General features: G+C 39.8%; 1 protein-coding gene across 2 annotated transcripts in view; it reads left to right on the forward strand.

Moving 5' to 3' along the window:
* The first annotated feature begins 1,404 nt into the window (after window positions 1-1,404).
* EXD2 (exonuclease 3'-5' domain containing 2) overlaps window positions 1,405-20,991 on the forward strand; it is a 55,437-nt gene continuing 35,850 nt past the window's right edge. Inside the window, exons 1-2 of one of the 2 annotated variants that reach the window (XM_038545058.1) lie at window positions 1,405-1,556; window positions 16,371-16,759. In XM_038545058.1, the coding sequence (XP_038400986.1) occupies window positions 16,412-16,759 (348 nt within the window). In that variant the 5' untranslated portion in view covers window positions 1,405-1,556; window positions 16,371-16,411. The remainder of the gene's footprint in view (window positions 1,557-16,370; window positions 16,760-20,991) is intronic. The other variant, XM_038545059.1, reaches the window with a different exon arrangement.

Raw genomic sequence — 20,991 nt, forward strand, 5'->3', positions numbered from 1 at the left:
AGGGATTTGGGTAGTTTCCAGCTTAGGGCTATTGCCAATGACAGGTATGGGCTTTTTTATTTCCTTTTTGAATTTTTCCTTTCAGTGAACATATGTATACACTTCTGTTGGGTGTATACCTCAGAGTGAAACTGTTGGGACCCAGGCTATACATATACACAACTTTAGTTGATATTGCCAAACAGTTAAACAAAATGACTGTACCAATTTATATTCCCTCAGCAGCATATTAGAGTTTTGGTTGCTCCACAACCTTGTCAATACTCGGTATTTTCTGTCTCTTTCATTTTAACCTTTCTGGTTGGTATGTAATGGTATCTCATTGTGGTTTTTATTTGCATTTCCTCTTTACTTTTGTTTTTTGTTTTTTTTTTTTAAGGTGTTTCAGGATGGAGAAATTAAAATGCAGGGGATTAATCCTCTATATTTGCCATAAATTTCTCCCTTATGGGTACTTACCTCATGGAATTTAGAACCTCTTCCTATATGGAAGGTAATATAATATAGAGAATGAGGGCAACAAGCTTTGCAAGAAGATATACTGAGGTTTGATTCTCAGCTCCAAACTTGAGAAATTTATTTAACCTTTCTCCATTTTATGCAAAATGCCACTAATAATAATACTGCTTCAGGAGGTTGTTTTGAGGATTGAGATAAAATACATAAAGCAATTTGCAAAGTTCCTAGCACACTGCATGTACATAGTCAACAAATGGCAGCTATTATTACACCTTATATTCTTTATGTTCATCTCGTTTCTCCTGCTACACTTCTTATGACAGAGTAACAATACATAGCACCCATTAGCCTCTTCACATATAATAGTTGCTGATAAAGACTAGTTGACTGATGATTTTAAATATAAATATAAGGTATTGTGGTTATTGTTATAAAAGATAGCATAATTATTATTATGGCAATAGGATTAAATACACTGCTAATCAAGAATGCATTATGTAAACAAGTGTCTCTCTTATTTACCTTTATCGTTAAATACAGTCAAGAAAATTAGTGTGATAGAGTAACATTACTTGAGCTAATTAGTAATAACAATTAGACGTTCCATGTTGCATTTGTGAGGGTTCCAGAGGCTTCTCCTGTTAAAACTAAAACCTCAGCGGTTTAGCGCCTGCCTTCGGCCCAGGGCGTGACCCTGGAGACCCCGGATCGAGTCCCCATGGAGCCTGCTTCTGCCTCTGCCTGAGTCTCTGCCTCTCCCTCTCTGTGTCTCTCATGAATAAATAAATAAAATCTTTAAAAATAAGTAAATAAAACCAAAACCAATACAGAAACAAAAACACCCCTTTCCAATTCTAACAGACCCTTTGTTCAGCAGTGGAGAAACTGGGGAGGGAACAGCTGGCCCAGCAGCTTCCGTACGACATGGCGCCGCCCATGCGTACCTCCCTGCTAGGTTTACGTCCTCCAGCCCGCCGCAGGACCGGAAGTGGTTTCGGCCCTAGTGGATCCGGGTGGGTGCGCGCAGGTGGCCGAGGAGGGTTCCAGGTCCTCAGCGTGAGGTGCCGCAGGTGTTCAGGTTGGGTCCTGGGTCGCAGGTAAGTGAGACTGAGGGGCCCGCGGGGCCTTTCGCCCGCCTGGTGCGAGGGAAGGAGGGGGCTTCCAGTGCGGATCGAGGAGAGGCGTTGTGGAGCTGGAGATGTCACTGGGTGCGGGGGCGACTTATGCGGGGACCCCGCCGTCCCGCAGCGACTTGGCCCATCCCTTCTTCCCCTCCCCCGGCGCAGCCCCCCGCCCCCGCCCCGCCCCGCCCCCCGCGGCGGTTCGGCGCCCAGGTGTGCAGCAACGGCTCTCGGCGCGGGCCGCGGCCCACCGCGCGCTCCCCGGCCGCCCCCTCGGGGCCCCTTCGCCTCTCTGGGAGCACCCGCCAAGCCTTCTTACGAGGCTTCGAGACCCCGTCAGCCTGGCAACTCCTCCGGCGCCGCGCGCTCCCGCCGCTGCGGTCGTGGGGACCTGCCCCCGCCCCCGCCCCCGCCCCCGCCCCCGGTCGCCACCCCTTTCCTCCCAGACGCACCCGCTGCTGCGGGCCCTGCCGGGAGCCGCCGCTCCAACCTGGAAGCCGGGAGATGGCTGCAGGCTTGATGCTTGCTCAGTGGATCGGCAGCAGACCCAGCCCTTTCTAAGCTCTTGAGATACTGATTGGACGCAAACTCCCTTAGAAAACGCTGCATTATTTATACTGTATTTTTAAAAATAAAAAAAAAAATTTTAAATGATCTCTACCCCCAGCGTGGGGCTCCCTCGCACAGCCCCAAGATCACGAGTGCGGCCTGCTCCACCGGCTGAGCCAGCCAGGCACCCCCCACCCCCACTCCAATACCATATATATTTTTTTTTCTTTCTTTTTTTTTTTAGTTGTATTACATGGATAGAAGGAACTGCACGGAAGATTTTGTTAATTATCAGAATTAGGAAGTGCGGGAGGAAAGCAATCTAATGCGAGAAGTACTGAATTGTCTTGGTCAAGTTGAGCTTTCTTTTTTTTTTTTTTTTTTTTGAGTGCGTTTAAAAAAATTTTTTTTTTTTTAATATTTATTTTAGTTGTAGTCCACGCATACAGCCTTTAAAAAAAATTCAGGGCAGCCCGGGTGGCTCAGCGGTTTAGCGCCGCCTTCAGCCCAGGGCCTGGTCCTGGAGACCGGGGATCGGGTCCCACGTCGGGCTCCCTGCGGGCTCCCTGCGTGGGGCCTGCTTCTCCCCCTGCCTGTCTCTCTGCCTGTGTGTGTGTGTGTGTGTGTGTCGTGTCTCATGATTAAATAAATAAATCTAAAAATTTTTTAAAAAATAAAATTCATGTGAGAAATTTAAACAAAATGGTTCCTTTTTTTTTTTTTTTTTTAAATGGTTCCTTTTTGATCTCTTTCCATCTCTATCTTCTTTAATCTCTTACCTCTAAAGTAAGAACTGTTACTGGCTTGGGATGTGTGTTTTTTGTTGTTGTTGTTTCTTTTTCTTTACATTTTTTGACAAGTATTCATATTAGTTACGTATAGGTAAGATTTCATGTTAAACTTTTACTAATACATATTTTACAAATATGGCATATTGCACCTATTCAGAAACTTGACTTTTAATTTTGTTATAAATATTTATTTATTCATGAGAGACAGAGGGACAGAGACACAGAGGGAGAAGCAGGCTCCGGGCAGGTGGCTGGATGCAGGACTTGATCCCTGGGGACTTTCAAATCATGACCTGATGGACCTGAGCCACCCAGGTGCCCCAGAAACTTGACTTTTATTCTTAAAAATGGGGCTTAAAACTTTTTCTTTGTCCCTATGTATGTAGAGATCTACCTTATTATTTCTACTTGGTCCATAAATTCCGTGCTGTAAGATTTTGTAGTATGTGAGATTCCATAGATGGCTACAAACACAGTGTGTCAGAGAACCTCCTTCCACATGTGTCTCTGTGCCTAGGTGAATATTTCAAACCTGACATTGAATTGCTGGGTGGGAGGGTGTGGACATTTAATGCCAAACTGCCCACCAACAGTGCATAATAATGTCTATTTCCCTAGCTCTTTTAAACATTACAAATATTTTTTATATTTTTTTGAGAGAGAGAACAAGAGAGTGAGAGAGAGAGCATAAGCAGGGGAGTGGCAGAGGGAGAAGCAGGTTCCCTGCAGCAGGGACCCCGATGCAAGGTTGGATCCCAGGACTCTGGGATCATGACCTGAGCTGAAGGCAGATGTTCAACTGACTGAGCCACCCAGGCACCCCTCTTTTAAACCTTTGATGCTATTAATCTTTTTCATTTTTTGCCAATCTAATGGGTGAAAAATGATTCTAATTTGTGTTTTACTTTGTATTTCCTTAGTTACTAGAGAGATTGGATATCTTTTCATGATTGTTGGCTGTTTGTATTTACTCTTTCAAGAAATATCTCATATCAATTGGGTTGGTTTTTTATATATAGTTTTTAATGTATTTTGGATATAATCTTTTGTCATTTATATTTGTTATCTTTATTCCCAACTTAGTGCTTTTTATTTTTTTATTTTTAAAGATTTTATTTATTTATTCACGAGAGACACAGAATGAGAGAGAGGCAGAGATGCAGGCAGAGGGAGAAGCAGGCTCCATGCAGGGAGCCCAGTGTGGGACTCGATCCCGGGACTCCAGGATCAGGCCCTGGGCTGAAGGCGGCACTAAACCGCTGAGCCGCCCGGGCTGCCCCCAACTTAGTGCTTTTTAAAATTGATGCTTGTCTTTTAACTACATGACATTTTTGTCAAATCATAGTTTTAAATTTCACAATAAGTGTATCAGTCTTTTACTCTGTGTATTTTTTTTAAAGATTTTATTTATTTATTCATAGACAGAGAGGCAGAGACACAGGGAGAGGGAGAAGCAGGCTCCATGCAGGGAGCCCGATGTGGGACTTGATCCCAGGTCCCCAGGATCACACCCCAGGCTGCAGGCGGCGCCAAACCGCCGCGCCACCAGGGCTGCCCTACTATGTGTATTTTGTATCTTGTTGCTGTCATTCCCTACCAGAGCTGTTCTCCAGTGGGAGATATTTTGCCTGCTAGGGGCTAGTTTGGTAATGTGAGCAGACATTTTTTGGTTGTCTAACTGGGGTTGTGGTATGAGGGCATCTGCTGGGTGGAAACCAGGGATGCTGCTAAACATCCTACAATGCAAAGGAAAGCCCTCCACAACAAAGAATTTTTCTGGACTAAAATGTTAGTAATGCTGAGGTTGAAGAACCCTGTTCTACCCTAAGACACAACAACAGGATTTTCTTTCTTTTATTCCTTACTTTCTTTTTTTTCTTTTTAAGATTTTTTATTTATTTGAGAGAGATGAGGGGGAGAGATTGAGCAGAAGGGGCAAAGGGAGAGGGAGAAGCAGACTCCCCACTGAGCAGGGAGCCTGACACTGGGCTCGATCCCAGGGTCCTGAGATTATCACCTGAGCCACCCAGGTGCCCCAGGGTTTTCTCTTATGACTGTCTTTTCTCCTATATATTATGTGTTTGAGTTTTTCTTTTATTCCTCTGGATGTGTGTGAATAAGTGAATGGTGTGAGCATAATTACTGTTTTCCCAACAGTGTCACCCTGAATATTAAATGCATTCTTGACCCATTAATCTGAAATGCCACATTTATCATTTACTACTTTCTCACACATACACAGTCAATTTCTGGACAGTCTTCTATTCTGCGGCCTAATTTTCTGTTTTTTTTTTACCAATACCACAATATCTTAACGTTGAATATATGTTCTATTTTGATAAGTAGTAGGATAAATATTCCCTTATGATTATTACTGTCATTATTTTATTGAAAATTGTATATTTTATCAGCTCACATACTCATTTAAAAAACTATTTTGGGAACTAATCCTAGAATTTCTTTTCCAGATTTTTAGAATTAGCTTGTTAAATAATTTTTTAAGTGACTTTATCAAGATGTAATTTACATAACTCATTGTTTAACATGTATAATTCAGTGGTTTTTGGCGCATTCACAGTTGTGCAGACATCACCACAATTTAATTTTATTTATTTATTTATTTATTTTTAAAAGATTTTATTTATTTATTCATGAGAGACACAGAGAGAGAGAGAGGCAGAGACACAGGCAGAGGGAGAAGCAGGCTCCATGCAGGGAGCCCGACATGGGACTCAATCCCAGGTCTCCAGGATCACACCCCAGGCTGCAGGCAGCACTAAACCGCTGCGCCACCAGGGCTGCCCCACAATTTAATTTTAGAACATTCTCATCGCCCCAAAAAGAAACCCCTGCCAATTAGCAGTCATTCCCCAGAATGCGAGCCCTAGGCAATCACTAATCTTTCTGCCAGTTATAGACCTGAATATTTTGTATAAATGGAATCATACAATTTGTGTTATCTCATGACAGGTTTCTTTCACTCAACATAATGTTTTTGAGTTTCATCCATGTTGTAGAAAGTATCAGTACTCTTCTGTTACTGCTGAATGGCATTCTATCCTATGGTGTATTTGTTTCCTAGGGCTACAGTAACAAAATGACACAAACCGGGTGACTTAAAATAACAGAAATGTATTCTTCTTGCAGTGCTGGAGGTTTTAAAGTCCAAAATCAAGGTGTCAGCAGGGCTTTGCTGTCTTGATGGCTCTAGGGGAGGGCCCTTTCGTGCCTCTTCTTAGCTTCTGGTCGTTGCTGGCAGTCCTTGGGATTCCTTGGCTTACAGCTGCATAACTCCAACCTCTGCCTCGGTCTTCATATGGCTTTCTTCCCTGAGGATCTGTCTTTACATGGTGATTTTCTCTATGGGAGCCTGTTTCCGTGTCTCTTCTCCCCTTCATGGAAGGACACCATTTCTATTAGACTAAAGGCCCACATTACTTCAGTATGAACTCATTTTAACTTGATTATGTGTGTAATAAATTTTCAGTAAGACTCAATTTTTAATAAGGTCCCTTTCACAGGTACCATGGGTTAGAACTTCAGTATATCTTTTTCCAGGACACAGTTCAACCCATAACCTACTTTATCCACTTGTCAGCTGAAGGGCATATACGTTGTTTCCACTTTGTGGCTATTATGAATAATGGCACTATGAACTTTTGTTTGGACATTTGTTTTTGTTCCTTTTGGATATATACCTAGCAGTGGAATTGCTGGGTCATAAGGTAACCCTATGTTTAATCATTGAGGAGCTGCCAGAGTGTTTTTTCAAAGCAGCTGCAGCATTTTACATTCCCACCAGCAATGTGTGAGAGTTCTGATTTCTCCATATTATTGATACACTTATTATCTGTCTTTTTGTTTAGAGCCATCCTAGTAGGTGTGAAGTGGTATCTCCTTGTTGTTTTGATCTGTATTTCCCAAATAGCTTTTCATGTGTTTATTGGCCATATGTCTATATTCTTTGAAGAAATGTCTATTTAGATCCTTACCTGTTTTTAACTGGTTTGTCTTTTTTATTATTATTAAATTGTAAGAGTTCTTTATATATTTTAGATACATGGCTCTTACCAGATACATGCTTTGCAAATATTTTCTCTCATTCTGGGGTTGTCTTTTTATTCTCTTGGTGGTCAATTCATTTTTTTAAAAGTTTTTTAAAATTAAGTTTTCATTGCATTTATATGTTATTTTGAGCATTTCTGTAAAACAATCTTCTCTTCATTAAAAAAAATAGAGTAATTATAGTACCTCTTTCAGAAGGTTGTTGAAAGGATTGTAATGTGTACATGATTAGATACAATGTAAGGTACCTGGCACATGCTACGTGCTCTGTATATGATAGCTGTGATAATATATCTCTGCTCTTCCAGTCTTCTATATCTTCAGTAAATTTTTCTATTTTTCTTCATATCAATCTTGCACATTTCTTTTTGGGTTTATACCTAGGTTTATGTGTGTGTCTATATGGTTATTATTTTGCGTGTGGTTTTTAAAAAGTATATATTGCTATTTTGGGATTTTCATCATATTTTTATAATGGTTTTGGAAAGCTATTGATTTTATATTCATCAAACTTTCAAAATAAATTGTAAAAGTTATACTTTGTTTACTTATCCAGGTGAGTTCATTGTAGCCATTCTGTTAGGAACCGTGGTTTTTTGTTTTTTCTTTTTTTAATGTAAGAGCTACACCCAATGCTGGGCTTTATCTCATGATCCTGAGAGTCTTGTGCTCTGGTTATTAAGCCAGCCAGGTGCCTCACCGCCCTCCCCCCACCCCCCCCCAGTTCTTTTTCATTCTGCCTTCTTCCACCCTGATTTGGATCTTCCTTTCCAGGCTCTAGTATTGTGAGTCTTCCAACAGATCTTCCTGTCTCTTGCCTTGCTCTCCTCTAGTCTAGCACCCACATAGCTGCCATAGTAGTCTTTGAAATCTGAGTCTGATCCTAGCACTTCACTTGTAAGTCTATTACTGGCTCGCCATTACCTATAAGGTTTTATCCTGTAAGGTACCCTAAGGCCTCTCATGACTCACCCTAGATCTGCTCATTCCAGCACCATCTGTCTTTGTTTTCTTGTATTCACATTTTGCTTTAGCACATCACTGTCCAATAGAAATATAATGTGAGCCCCATCAATAGTTTTCTAATAGCCACATTAAAAATCTAAAAAGAGGGGCAAAAATAAATAAATAAATAAATAAATAAATAAATAAATAAATAAATAAATAAATAAATAAAGAGGGGCACCTGAGTGGCTCAGCTGGTTAAGTGTCTGACTCTTGGTTTCCACTCAGGTCAATGATCTCAGGGCAAGAGATCGAGCAAGCCCCGTGTTGGGCTCTGCGCTCAGTGGGGAGTTGGCTCTCTTCCTCTGCTCCTCCCCACTCTCCAAAATAAATAAAACTTAAAAAAAAAATATATATATATATATAAAGAATTAAGGTGAACTTAATTTTTTAAAATATTTATTTATTTGAAAGAGAGAGAGAGCATGAGCAGGGTGAGGGGCAGAGAGAGAAGCAGGCTCTCCGCTGAGCAGGGAGCCTGATGCGGAACTTGATTCCGGGACTCCAGGATCATGACCTCAGCCAAAGGCAGACACTCAACCGATTGAGCCACCCAGGTGCCCCAGGTGAACTTAATTTTAATAACATGTTTTATTTAACCCAGTATATCCAAATATTATTTCAACATAGATATAAGAAGGCAATGTCGGATCCCTGGGTGGTGCAGCGGTTTGGCGCCTGCCTTTGGCCCAGGGCGCGATCCTGGAGACCCGGGATCGAATCCCACATCAGGCTCCCGGTGCATGGAGCCTGCTTCTCCCTCTGCCTGTGTCTCTGCCTCTCTCTCTCTCTGTGACTATCATAAATAAATAAAAATTAAAAAAAAAAAAGGAGGCAATGTGGAATTCATATAAAGTGTAATAGAGGTTACTAAGGGTTGTGGGGGATGGAATGGGAAGTTATTGTTTGATGTCTATAGACTTTGTGTTTGGGATCATGAAGAAGTTCTGGAAATGACTAGTGATGTGCAATATTGTAAATGTAGTTAATGCCACTGAATCATACACTAAAAAAGGTTAAAATGGTAAAATTTTTTGTTGTATGTATTTTACTAAAATAAAAAAGTTCCACCTCAAAAAGCTGATACGGAAATTTTCAATGAGATACTTCTACATTTTTTTATGGAAGGTCTTCAAAATTCTGTATCTAATACTTACAGTATACTTTAAATTCGCTTGAACTTTTTCACCTGTACCGTGGTTCTTCATGCCTTTCGTGTCGTTGTCCATGTTGTTCCCTGTGCCAGGAGTGCCATCTGCCCACTGCCTGTGCACCAGGGGGACTCAGGCTCACTTCTTAGCCCCAGCGCCAGTCTCCCATACCCACCTCAAGTGTTTGTGTTAGCTCCCTGGGCTCCTTCCTCTCTGCTGTCCCTGTGCTGTGTGTTCTCTCCCTTCACTGCAACCTGTTCTCCAGGTATTTCTCCTTTTCTAAATCCTGAATTTTTGAAAGCAGATTGTGCCTTTCAGTCCTTTTTACCTAGAATCCAATGCAACGTCTGGCTTATTGAGAGTGCTGCATACATGTTTGCTGAATGAACCCTTTGGCTGGAAAAACACCCACACAATAACATCTCCATGTAAAAATGAGTTAATGCCTTTTTTTCTCCTCATGTGGAGGTACCCTGCTTGCTCTTTTGGTTTCCCTGTGAGGCCCTTCTTCTACATGGACCACACGGGCAAAGAATAAGTTAGGAACCATACTATATGCCTGGGAAGTCTGGATCTGAGAGAGCCCTTCTCAGTGGAAGCAAATCAATAATACTTCATTTTTAAAACTTTTTCTACTTCAATATCACTTTAATGTTATGAAATATGGAGAGGGGCACCTGGGTGGCTCAGCGGCTGAGCATCTGCCTTTGGCTCATTTTGTGATCCTGGGGTCCTGGGATCAAGTCCTGCCTCAGGGTCCTCATAGGGAGCCTGCTTCTTCCTCTGTCTATGTCACTACCTCTCTCTCTCTAGGTCTCATGAATGAATAAAACAAAACAAAACAAAAAAACAAAACAAAACAAAACTTAAAAAAAAAGAAATGAGTGTGAAATGCAAAAATAAATGTAAAAAAATGAATAAAAACACATGTGAGAAGATGTTATTTTCTTTGAAAACAAAAATTCACTTATCTATGCAAAATGATGTTTAAGCTGAGAGGGAATACACAATCAAGATGCAAATTGGGCTCAAAGGATGAAACATTTGACTGAAACAAACAAGACAAAATTTCAAAGAAAGAAATGTAAAGCTTTGGATTTAAGTGAAAATATAAATTATAAATATATAAAATGGGGACTTAATTTGGTATCAGTGAATTTTAATTTACCACAAGCTTTATAAGACCCACTGTTGGGTTTCTTCTAATTAAAAACAAGTCATTTCACACAGCATTAATAAAATCTAGGGTCTAGACACTAGGAAGTAGTAGTACTGGTGTCCACACCAAGTGGATCCTGTCTCAAGTATTGAATACCTACCTGGGTGCCACATTTTAAGAGCTAAGTTGACAAATTTGGAGATGTTCAGAAGGACCTGGCCTCAATGGTGACCCTTCCAGGTCTCAGGAAGGCTGCTTGGATTATGAACAATGTTCTGAGGGGAGCCATAAAAGTTGTCTGAACATATTTCACAGGCTTTCAGGAGGGAGCACACATTGTCATTTCAGGGGCCAGACTGAACATCAAAGAGAGGAATTTCTGGGGTGTCTGAGTGCCTCAGTCGATTAAGTGCCCTACTCCTGATTTCAGCTCACATCATGATCTCAGGGTTGTGAGACTGAGCCTCATGTCCAGCTCCACACTGGGTTTGGAGCCTGCTTGAGATTCTCTCTCTCCATCTGTTTGCTTCTCCTCCCCTAAAAAACAAACAAACAAACAAACAAACAAACAAAAAAACCCTAAACTAAAAAGTGAGCAATTTCTAAGTAGGGAACTTCTGTAGAATACAAGGACTTTTCAACATAAGGTAATGAAGTCTGTTCTAGAAGTATTCAGGTAGAGACCAGGTCGTAATCTGTTAGGATTACCATGGTAAGGATTCTTAACTTGTGCAGGAGCTGAATTTGTCTCCTGAATTTTCACTCTATGATTCTTTGTTTTCCTTTAATAGGAATTCTGTGGTTTATAGAGCCCAATAGTGTAAGAGCTAACATTTATTGAACTCCAATATGTTAGCCAGTTATGCTTAAGTCAGGTGTATCAATCACCCTACTTAAAGTGATTGATACACCTGACTTAAGCCTCACAGGAGTCCTATGTTGTAGGTTCTATCTTTCTCATTTTACCAATGAGGAAGTGGAGACTTAGAGAAGATCAGTGAATTGCCCAACTTATATAGCTAACTGGATTTAGGGGCTGGATTTGAACTAAGGTATTTGACTCTAGGGGCTTCGTCTTTATCCTCTACCTTATGCTGCTCCTTGAACACCTTAACATATTTGTTTAATTCATCGAAATGTGATTTATTTCATTTTTTATAATCACATCTTAAGTGTTAAGTGGGATATTTATATTGTCTATCTCTAAAAAGCATCAATTAAAAAAACGAATACTTTTCTAATTATCAAGAGATACACATACTTGCACGAAATTTGATAAATCAAAACTATAATCCTACTACCATTAGGTAACTACTGCTGTTGGTTTAGTGTTCAATTACTGTGTACAGTTTTATTTTTTTATTTTTTAAAATATTTTATTTATTTATTCATGAGAGACAGAGAGAGGCACAGACATAGGCAGAGGGAGAAGCAGGCTCCATGCAGGGAGCCTGACATGGGACTCGTTCCCGGGTCTCCAGGATCACACCCTGGGCTGAAGGTGGCGCTAAACCACTGAGCCACCCGGGCTGCCCTGTGTACAGTTTTAAAAAGTAAATTAAAATAGATTGTTTCAGACATGGGAGATGGTAAGGCACCAAAGACTTTAGATTCCATAGCAAGCCTTGAGAGAGATGTCTTAGTCTGTTTGGACTGCTAAAGTAGAATATCACAGCTTGGGTGGATCCCAAAAAAAGGGACATTTATTTCTCACAGTTCTGGAGGCTTGAAGTCCAGGATCAGGGTGCCAGCATGGTTAGGTCCTGGTGAGAGCCCTCTTCCACAAGGCAGACTGCTGACTTCTCATTATATCTTCACATGGCAGGGATGAGAGGCAGGCAAGCTTTTATAAGGGTACTAATCCTGTCCATAGGGGTTCCACCCTCATGACTTCACTTAATCACCTTTCAGAGGCTCCACCTCCTAATACCATCACATTGGGAGATAGGATTTCAACATACGAACTTTAGAGGGACACAAACTTTAGGTTTGTAACACAAAATTTTATTTTTCTCACTTCTGGCCCAGTATTGAACCATACTGCTTCTTTATAGCATCAAGGCTCAGTTAAGGGGAAAAATATTTTTTTCATTGAAATAAACAGATTGAAGTAGAGACATTTATCATAAAATAGAACACCTTGAATTGAGTTTTATTCATTCAATGAATATTTATTATTATGAAATATTCAATATTGTTATCAGCTCTGTGCTAGTTACTGGGGATATATATTATATATATGTATATATATACTATATATGTGTGTATATATACACATATAAACTGTATATATGTATATACCGTATATATGTGTATACATATATATACACATATACAGTACATACATATATATGTGTGTGTGTATGTGTGTGTGTGTGTGTGTATATATATATATATATATATATATATATATATACTGTTGAAGAAGCCAGGTTAGGTCCCGGTTTTCATGGAGTTTACAATCTATTGTGAAAGACAGACGATGAGTGCACCAACAGTTATTCATCAGTCAGACCAATGGGAAAAATTCGGAAATATCACTGGATTTTTTTTTAATATAGCTGAATTTTGACAAATGTGTACACCTGTGTAATCCAAGCCTCCATCAAGACATGGAATGTAAAAAAAAAAAAAAAAAACAGACATGGAATGTTACACAATTCTAGAAACCTCCCTCTTGGCTGAAATACTCTTCCCTATAATTTTTCATGACTGGCTCTTTGATACTCAGTGCTCAGCTTAAATCTCTCTTCCCTGTCACCTACCATCACTCACCAGAGGCAACTATTGTTCAGATCTTCTTCTATTTTTTTAAATAAAATTTTATGTATTTATTCACAAGAGACACCAGAGAGAGAGAGAGGTAGAGACATAAGCAGGCAGAGGAAGAAGCAGGCTCCCCACAAGGAGCACAATGTGGGACTTGATCCTGAACCCCAGGATCATGCCCTGAGCTGAAGGCAGACGCTCAACCACTGAGCCACTCAGGAGTCCCTGTTCAGATCTTTTTCTACCATAGACTGATTTTAGTTGTTCTGGAACTTCATATAAATACAACATACAGTATCTCTTTTGTATTTGGCTTCTTTCATTCAGCCTAATATTATTTAAGATTCATGCATATATCAGTAATTCTTTTTATTTTTGCTAAGTAGTATCTCATTGTATGGATACCAACTGGACTGTTTCTGGGGTTTGGCTATTACAAACATTCTTATACAAGTCTTTTTTGTAGATAGATTTAATTTATCCAGCTTGGGACTCAGAGAACTATACTAAATCCATGTTCTCCATCTTCCAACTCTTCATTACATGGATGTTGAGTTTCTCAACCTATCTTCCATGTCTCTGTTATGTTTTCTACATCTTTCTCTCTGTGCTACATTCTGTGTGAGTTCTTCAGATTTATCTTCAATTCCCTAACTCTCTCTCTCCTCTCTCTGTCTGATCCAGGATTTAACCTTTCTATTAAGTATCGAACTTTTAAAAATTTTAACAAATATTTTTCATTTCTAGAATTGCTACTTTTTGTTTGTTCCTCTTCCTGTTTCAGATTTTATTTTCCTTAATTTCCCTGAGTGTTATTATTTTAAAGTTCCTTTCAGATCTCAGATATGGTTTTTTGTTTGTTTGTTTGTTTGGTTCTTCTGTGAACTGTTTTTATTGGCTTTTTGGATTTTTGGATTTTGGTTTTGTGTTTATTCATTTATGAGTGCTCCTCTAGGGACTGATCTTCTGTGGAAGTCCTGCATGTTTGAAATGGACAGACAGACACAGTCCAACAGAATTCACCAAGTCTAACCATTTTAGTTACTTGGCTTAGGGTTTTTTGTGAAGATAATGTGAACTTGGGCCCTGTACTTCTTCACAATGCAGGCTTGAGAGTCTGCCTTCCCATGAGGACCTCCACTCATACTTTCAGCCTTGGGCAGGTGGCTTGCCTGGACAGTAGTGGGTGAACACTTTCAGGTTTCTGTTCATAGACAGGGTAGCACTCTCCTGGGTCCCAGCTGTGCCCTGGGCTTGTGGCCTAGACTTCTGGTCATGGGCTGGCAATATACCCCAGCACTGGGGCTAGTATGAGTTCTGGTCTCTGCCCAGCTATATCTCCCACACACTGTGGGTTCCCTGCTTCCATTTCTGGCACCTAATGATTTCCTTTTCTTTTTTGAGTTTAACTCTATATTATACTTTTGTCTTTTTTGTGTCTCCCTCCGCCCCCCCCCCCCCCACCGCTTTGTATTGTTTCCAATGGGAAAGGGAGGGTTTTGTGTTTGTTTGTTTGTTTGTTTGTTTGTTTTAAGAGAGAGCACATAAGCACAAGCAAGGGGGGCAGAGAGAGAGGGAGAAGCAGACTCCCCGCTGAGCAGGGAGCCTGATGCAGGGCTTGATTCCAGGGCCCTGGGATCATGACCCAAGCCGAAGGCATATGCTTAGCTGGCTGAGCTACCCAGGTGACCTGGTGTTCTTTTTTTTTTTAAGCACCTTCTCATTATTTTAATTAGAAATTTGTGCACAGGGTAGCCCCGGTGGCGCAGCAGTTTAGCGCCGCCTGCAGCCCAGGGCATGATCCTGGAGATCCTGGATCTAGTCCCATGTCGGGCTCTCTGCCTGTGTCTCTGCCTCTCTCTCTCTGCATCTCTATGAATAAATAAATAAAATCTTAAAAAAAAAAAAAAGAAATTTGTGCAGATTCTTTTTAAAAAAAATTTATTTACTTATTCATGAGAGACACAGAGAGAAGGCAGAGATACGCAGGCAAAGGGAGAAGCAGACTCCTCCCAGGGAACCTGATGTAGGACTCGATCAGAACTCTGGGATCACGCCCTGAGCCAAAGGCAGACGCTCAACTGCTGAGCCACCCAGGCATCCCCAGATTCTTTAATCTCATTAAGCCTTCAGTAAAAGTACTGGAGAAAGTACACATGAGTACTTAGCACAGTTTTCTGCAGTTACTTATATATTTTTAAAACAACACAGCCATTTTATTGTTTTCATTAGCAGTGTAATAATTGTGATTTTATTTTTCATCTCCAGTGCAAAATATCTCTGTAGGCATGATTATAGGCCAGGGTTGTTGTAAATATTAAATGATTTAAAAAATAATTGTTACTTTGAAATTTTGAAAAATGATAAAAATAGTACACATTCAATAGGAAACTCTCAGCTCTATAGAAGTGTAGGCACAGTCTAGCAGATCACTGTTTCTTTGGGCATTATAGATTTTAGGCCAGTGCCCACAGATGGGTGGCACAGAGCCCAGAGTGTTTTTGTTTGGCTGGCACAATGTTTTAAAAACTGTAGATTTGGAAAAAAAAAAAAACAAAAACTGTAGATTTGTTGCTGACACTTAAAAATAGTGACATTTCACATAAAATTTAGATATCTGACTTTTGTTGAATAATGGAGTTATCTGACTGCTTCCCAAACAATATCAATCACCTTGTGTTAAAAGGTGTTTGTCCCATGATTGCTCTCTATGACTGAGGCCAAGGGCTGCTTCCCATTTATTATTATACATTTTTCTGTTGTTAGTTAAGTAGTACAGAAATAGTACTATATAACCATTTCTCTGTCAAAAATAGGAAAACAAAAGATAGATGGTGGAGAAAATCACATGTGATAAGAAAAATGGAAGAAAGACTATTTTGTGGGGTTTCCCTGACTAAAGCAATCTACCATTCTTATTTTTTTTAATTGTATAAACTAAATGAACATCAAACTGATCACACAGTGGTCACCTAAGGGTAAGAGGATTATAATTCATTTTGATTTTTCAAATTCTGTGCAAGTGTGTATATGTTCAGACACTCTGTTATCCCATGATTAAGTGAGCGCTGGGCAGCTAGTAGAGGGTAGAGGGGTTTTTTCGGGTGAGAATGAAGATAGAGATGGAGTACAGAATGTACAAAAGTGAGGAAAATAAATATCCCTCTCTGTGGAAATCTGTAGCATTTTGTCTTAGTTTGTGGACTGGTAGATTATGAGTGGAGCACTTTTTAGAGGAAAACATGTTTCCATCTGGGTTTGAATTCTATATGTAAATATATTGTTGCCACTTGTTTTGCAGATTGTGGGATTAGTGATATGCTTTCCTAAACAGCACAAAAAATGTTGAAGATGTCTAGATACTTAATGGCTTTGACAATGACCACCCTCGTCGGTGTGGCCGTGGGGGGGTTTGTCCTATGGAAAGGCATCCAGCGGCGGCGGAGGAATAAAGCGAGCCTTGACGCTGGGCAGCAGTGGCTTTGGCAGCAGCAAGCACCCGGTGGGAGACAGCTGCCCCCTCCAGAGGAGGACCAGCTGCGCCCCAGTGCCCCCAGAGCCTCATGGGAGGAGAGGATCCTCGGAGCAAAGGTGGTGACTGTGTCTCAGGAGGCCGAGTGGGATCAAATCGAGCCCTTGCTTAGGAGTGAGTTAGAAGATTTTCCAGTACTTGGAATCGACTGTGAGTGGGTAAGTTAAAAAGCAAAAATAAAATGTGTAAATCTTTTCTGCTTTTCTAAGTTGGGACCTTGAATAGTCAAGTAGAGAATAAGATTAAAGGAGAATTAGCTTGTTCTCAACTAGCTCACAAATAGAATTTGGCAGAAGGAGAAGCTGCTTCTCTTCTCAGGACAGGGGAGAGCTTATGATCATGAGTTCTAGAGTGGCACAGATCCGTACAAATTCCATTTTGACCACTTATCATTCTTTGAACTTGGACAACCTACTTACCCTCTCAGTCTCAGTGAATTTGTGTCCAATAGGGATGTAATGGTCTCTCCCTCCCAGGGCTTTTCAAAGGATTCAAATGGACAAGCCCTATAAAGGGTTCATGATGATTTTCACATATAGTAAGTGCTCATTAAATATTAGCTACTATTAATATTTTTTTACTATTAATATTTTTAATAGTATTTTCATAAGGATACCATGAAGTAGTAGTTAGTTCAGATAGAAATAGAAGTTAGTTAAGGAAGTCTCCTTAAATGGGAATTATTACACAAAGTAACATTTTAAGAGATAACAGTTAAAATTTGAAATACTGTTTACTTGTATCATCTTGTTTAATTTCTACAGTAATCCAATGTAGGAAGAACTATTATTATTTATTTTTTTTATTTTTTAGGAAGAACTATTATTATCTTTGCTTTACACTTTACTTAAAAAGGTAACCACTTGAGCCCAGGTCTTTCTTAACCATGTGGTTAATCTATCCTTTGTTCTTTTTTTTTAAAATTTTATTTATTTATTCATGAGACACACAGAGAGAGACAGAGAGAGGCAGAGACACAGGCAGAGGGAGAAGCAGGCTCCATGCCGGAAGCCCGACATGGGACTCGATCCCAGGTCTCCAGGATCACACTCTGGGCTGAAGGCAGGCGCTAAACCACTGAGCCACCTGGGCTACCCTCCTTTGTTCTTTCTTAAGATGTTTATTTATTTGTTTGTTTATTTTTAAAGATATTATTTGGGGCCTGATCCCTGGGACTCCAGGATCACGCCCTGAGCTGAAGGCAAACACTCAACTGCTGAGCCACTCAGGCATCTTAAGATATTTATTTATTTATTTATTTATTTATTTATTTATTTATTTATTTATTTAGCTAGCTGTGAACAGGGGGAGGGGCAGAAGGAGAGGGAGTAGGAGATTCCAAGCAGACTCTGTGACAAGTACATGAAGCTCAACATGAGATTTAGTCTCGCAAACCTGAGATCATGATCTAAGCTAAAATCAAGGGTCCAGCACTTAGCTGACTGAGCCTCCTAGGCACCCCACATCTGGTTAATTTTTCTAATAACTTCTCCTTTGAGAGAGTTGTTACATCGTAGTGAGGAGGAGCCTATGGTGCATCTATTCTTCCTCTGTCATTCTGATTCACAGAGTGAACTTTAATCTCCTTGAAACAGAAGATAGTATAAAAGAAATAAATTATAGTTATCATTTCTTACTGATTCAGTAGAATGCCTTGCCAGGATTCTCTGATGTATGTCTTCTGGATATCTAGGATTTGGCCTAGAGCCAAGACATGGAATCAGAAGAGACTAAGCAGAATACTGCTAGAAAATCAGATCACAGCATGGTAGGAGGCCTAGCCTGTGCCAGTGTGGTGATGACCAAGGAACATGTGATAGCATGGGCAAGGTTTAGTAGTCACACAAGACCTCATACGTTGGCTACTGGAGGGTACATTGTATCCGCAGTAATAGTAGTTGTTTCTACCAATAACCATGGGCAATCAGGAAAGGATTAGACACTTCTGCTATATTCTGTATAAGAAATTAAATCATTTTAGAAAGATTTACACCAACAGTAATAGAAGGAGCCATTGCTAAATAGCTTTAGTAGATGAAGAGAGTTCACTTTTGCCATTTTCTAACTAAATAAAGTATAAGTGCAGCAACAGGGTAGTCTGAAGTGACTAGTTAGTGATAGCATTGTTTAATTACTGTAGCAGAGGCATGGATAAGTTAAAGTGACAAATAATCCCAAAACCTACTTCATTTTGGCTTTGGGTAAATATTGAACTCTTGCTGGAGGCCACATCTCCTTCAGGTATGATTCCTTTTCCCTGATTGCAGCCACAGAAAAGCTTTAGGAAAAAAAATCATCCATTCCTTTTTCTCTCCATTCTTCCATTTCTTTTCTTTTTTTCTTTTAGAGATGGGAGGGGCAGAGGGAGAGGGAGAAATAGACTCCCCACTGAGCAAGGAGCTGATGCAGGACTCCATCTCACAGCCCTGAGATCATGACCTGAGCCAAAATCAAGATTCAGACACCTAACCAACTGCCCCACCTAGGCACCCCTCTCTTTTATATTTAACATATTGGTGTCTCCCTGCATTCATTCTCCACAGTTTCTTTAGGTCTCTTTTACAGTCCCCTTTTTCTTTATTTAGTTTTATCTAATCTGTTTAACTTGCCCCTTAAGTCTTTTTTTTTTTTTAACCTTTTTTTGGTGAAATAAGACACATCAAGAAAAGTGCATGAAACAAAAATAGCTAAATGATTTATCTGAAGAGAACAGCTGTGTAACTAGAAACTAGGTCAGTAAATGAAAGATTGCTAGTACCCCAGGAGCTCCCCTTATAAGCCCTTATAATCATTGTCCCCCAAAGGGTTATCATTAAACTGATTTCATAGTATTCACATTCTTGTTTTTATTTATACTTTTATTACTTAAGCATGCATCCCTAAGTACTGTAATTTGGATTTGCTGGCTTTTAAAATTTAATATATGTGAAACGGTCGACTTATTTTGTCTCTGTCTTCTTTTGCTCAACATTATGTTTGTGAGATTTGCCTATGGTGTGTGTAACTGTGATTTTTTGCATATAGTAATCCATTGTATAAAAATATCATGATTTATTCATCCATTCTAATATTGATTGATATTTGGGTTGTTTGTGGTTTGGGGCACTTACAAAGAATGTTGCAGTGAACATATGCACTCATTATTATTTGGCATATGCATCTATGAGTGGAGTCCTGGATCATAGAATTGTGTGTATATGGATAATGCCAAGTTGTTTGCCAAGGTGGTTTTCACTAGTGTACCCTCCAATTAGTATTGTATGAGTATAACCATTGTTCCAGTTGTTTTCAGAAGTGGTTCTACTGATTTAACCTCTCACCAAGACTATATGAAAATTGTCTTTGTCATATATCTTGTCAATATTTGATACTGTCAGATTTTTATTTATTTTTAATTTTTATGTATTTTTTGTAATGTCAGTTTTTAAATACCAACCATTCCCATGAGTATGTAGTAATATTTCATTGTGATTTTATTTTTTTAAAGATTCTATTTATTTATTCTTGAAAGACACAGAGAGAGAGAGAGGCAGAGACATAGACAGGGAGAAGCCAGCTCCCTGTGGGGAGCCTGATACAGGACTTGATCCCAGGACCCCAGGATCACACCCTGAGCCAGAGGCAGATGCTTAGGCAAATGCTAAGCCACCTAGATGTCCCTCATTGTGGTTTAATTTTCATATCCTGATTACTAATGAGATTAAGTATCTTTTCAAAAAAATTTTTTAATCCAATATATTTAGTTATACCATCTTGCATTTTTTAAAAGATTTTGTTTGTTTATTTATGACAGACAGAGAGAGAGGCAGAGACACAGGCAGAGGGAGAAGCAGGCTCCACACAAGGAGCCCAATGTGGGACCTGATCCTGGGAGTCCGGGATCACGCCCTGAGCAGAAGGCAGATGCTCAACTGCTGAGCCACCCAGGCATCCCTACCATTTTGCATTAAAAAAAATTTTTTTTTGGAAGTTTTTATTTAGATTCCAGTTAGTTAACATACAGTATAATATTAGTTTCAGGAGTGTAATGCAGTGCTTTAATAACACTTCCATTTAACACCCGGTGCTCATCACAAATGTGCTTGTTAATCCCTATCACCTCTTTAACTCATTCAACCCACCTCTCCCCTCGTAACCATCTGGTTCTCTACAGTTAAGAGTTAAGGGTTCTTTATATATTTAGGATACTAACCCTTTATCAAATATCTTCTGCCATTCAGTAGGTTGTCTTTTAGTTTTGTTGATTGTTTTCTTCACTGTGCTAAAAAGTTTTTATTTGTTTATTTTATTTTTTGATTGAGCATCTTTTTTACATTTTATGGATCATTTAGATATCTTCTTTTATGGAGTATCTGTTCAAGTGTCTTGTCCCTTTTTCTTTGAATTGTCT

This window comes from Canis lupus, chromosome 8, assembly GCF_011100685.1.
Source record: "Canis lupus familiaris isolate Mischka breed German Shepherd chromosome 8, alternate assembly UU_Cfam_GSD_1.0, whole genome shotgun sequence".
Classification (NCBI taxonomy): domain Eukaryota; kingdom Metazoa; phylum Chordata; class Mammalia; order Carnivora; family Canidae; genus Canis; species Canis lupus.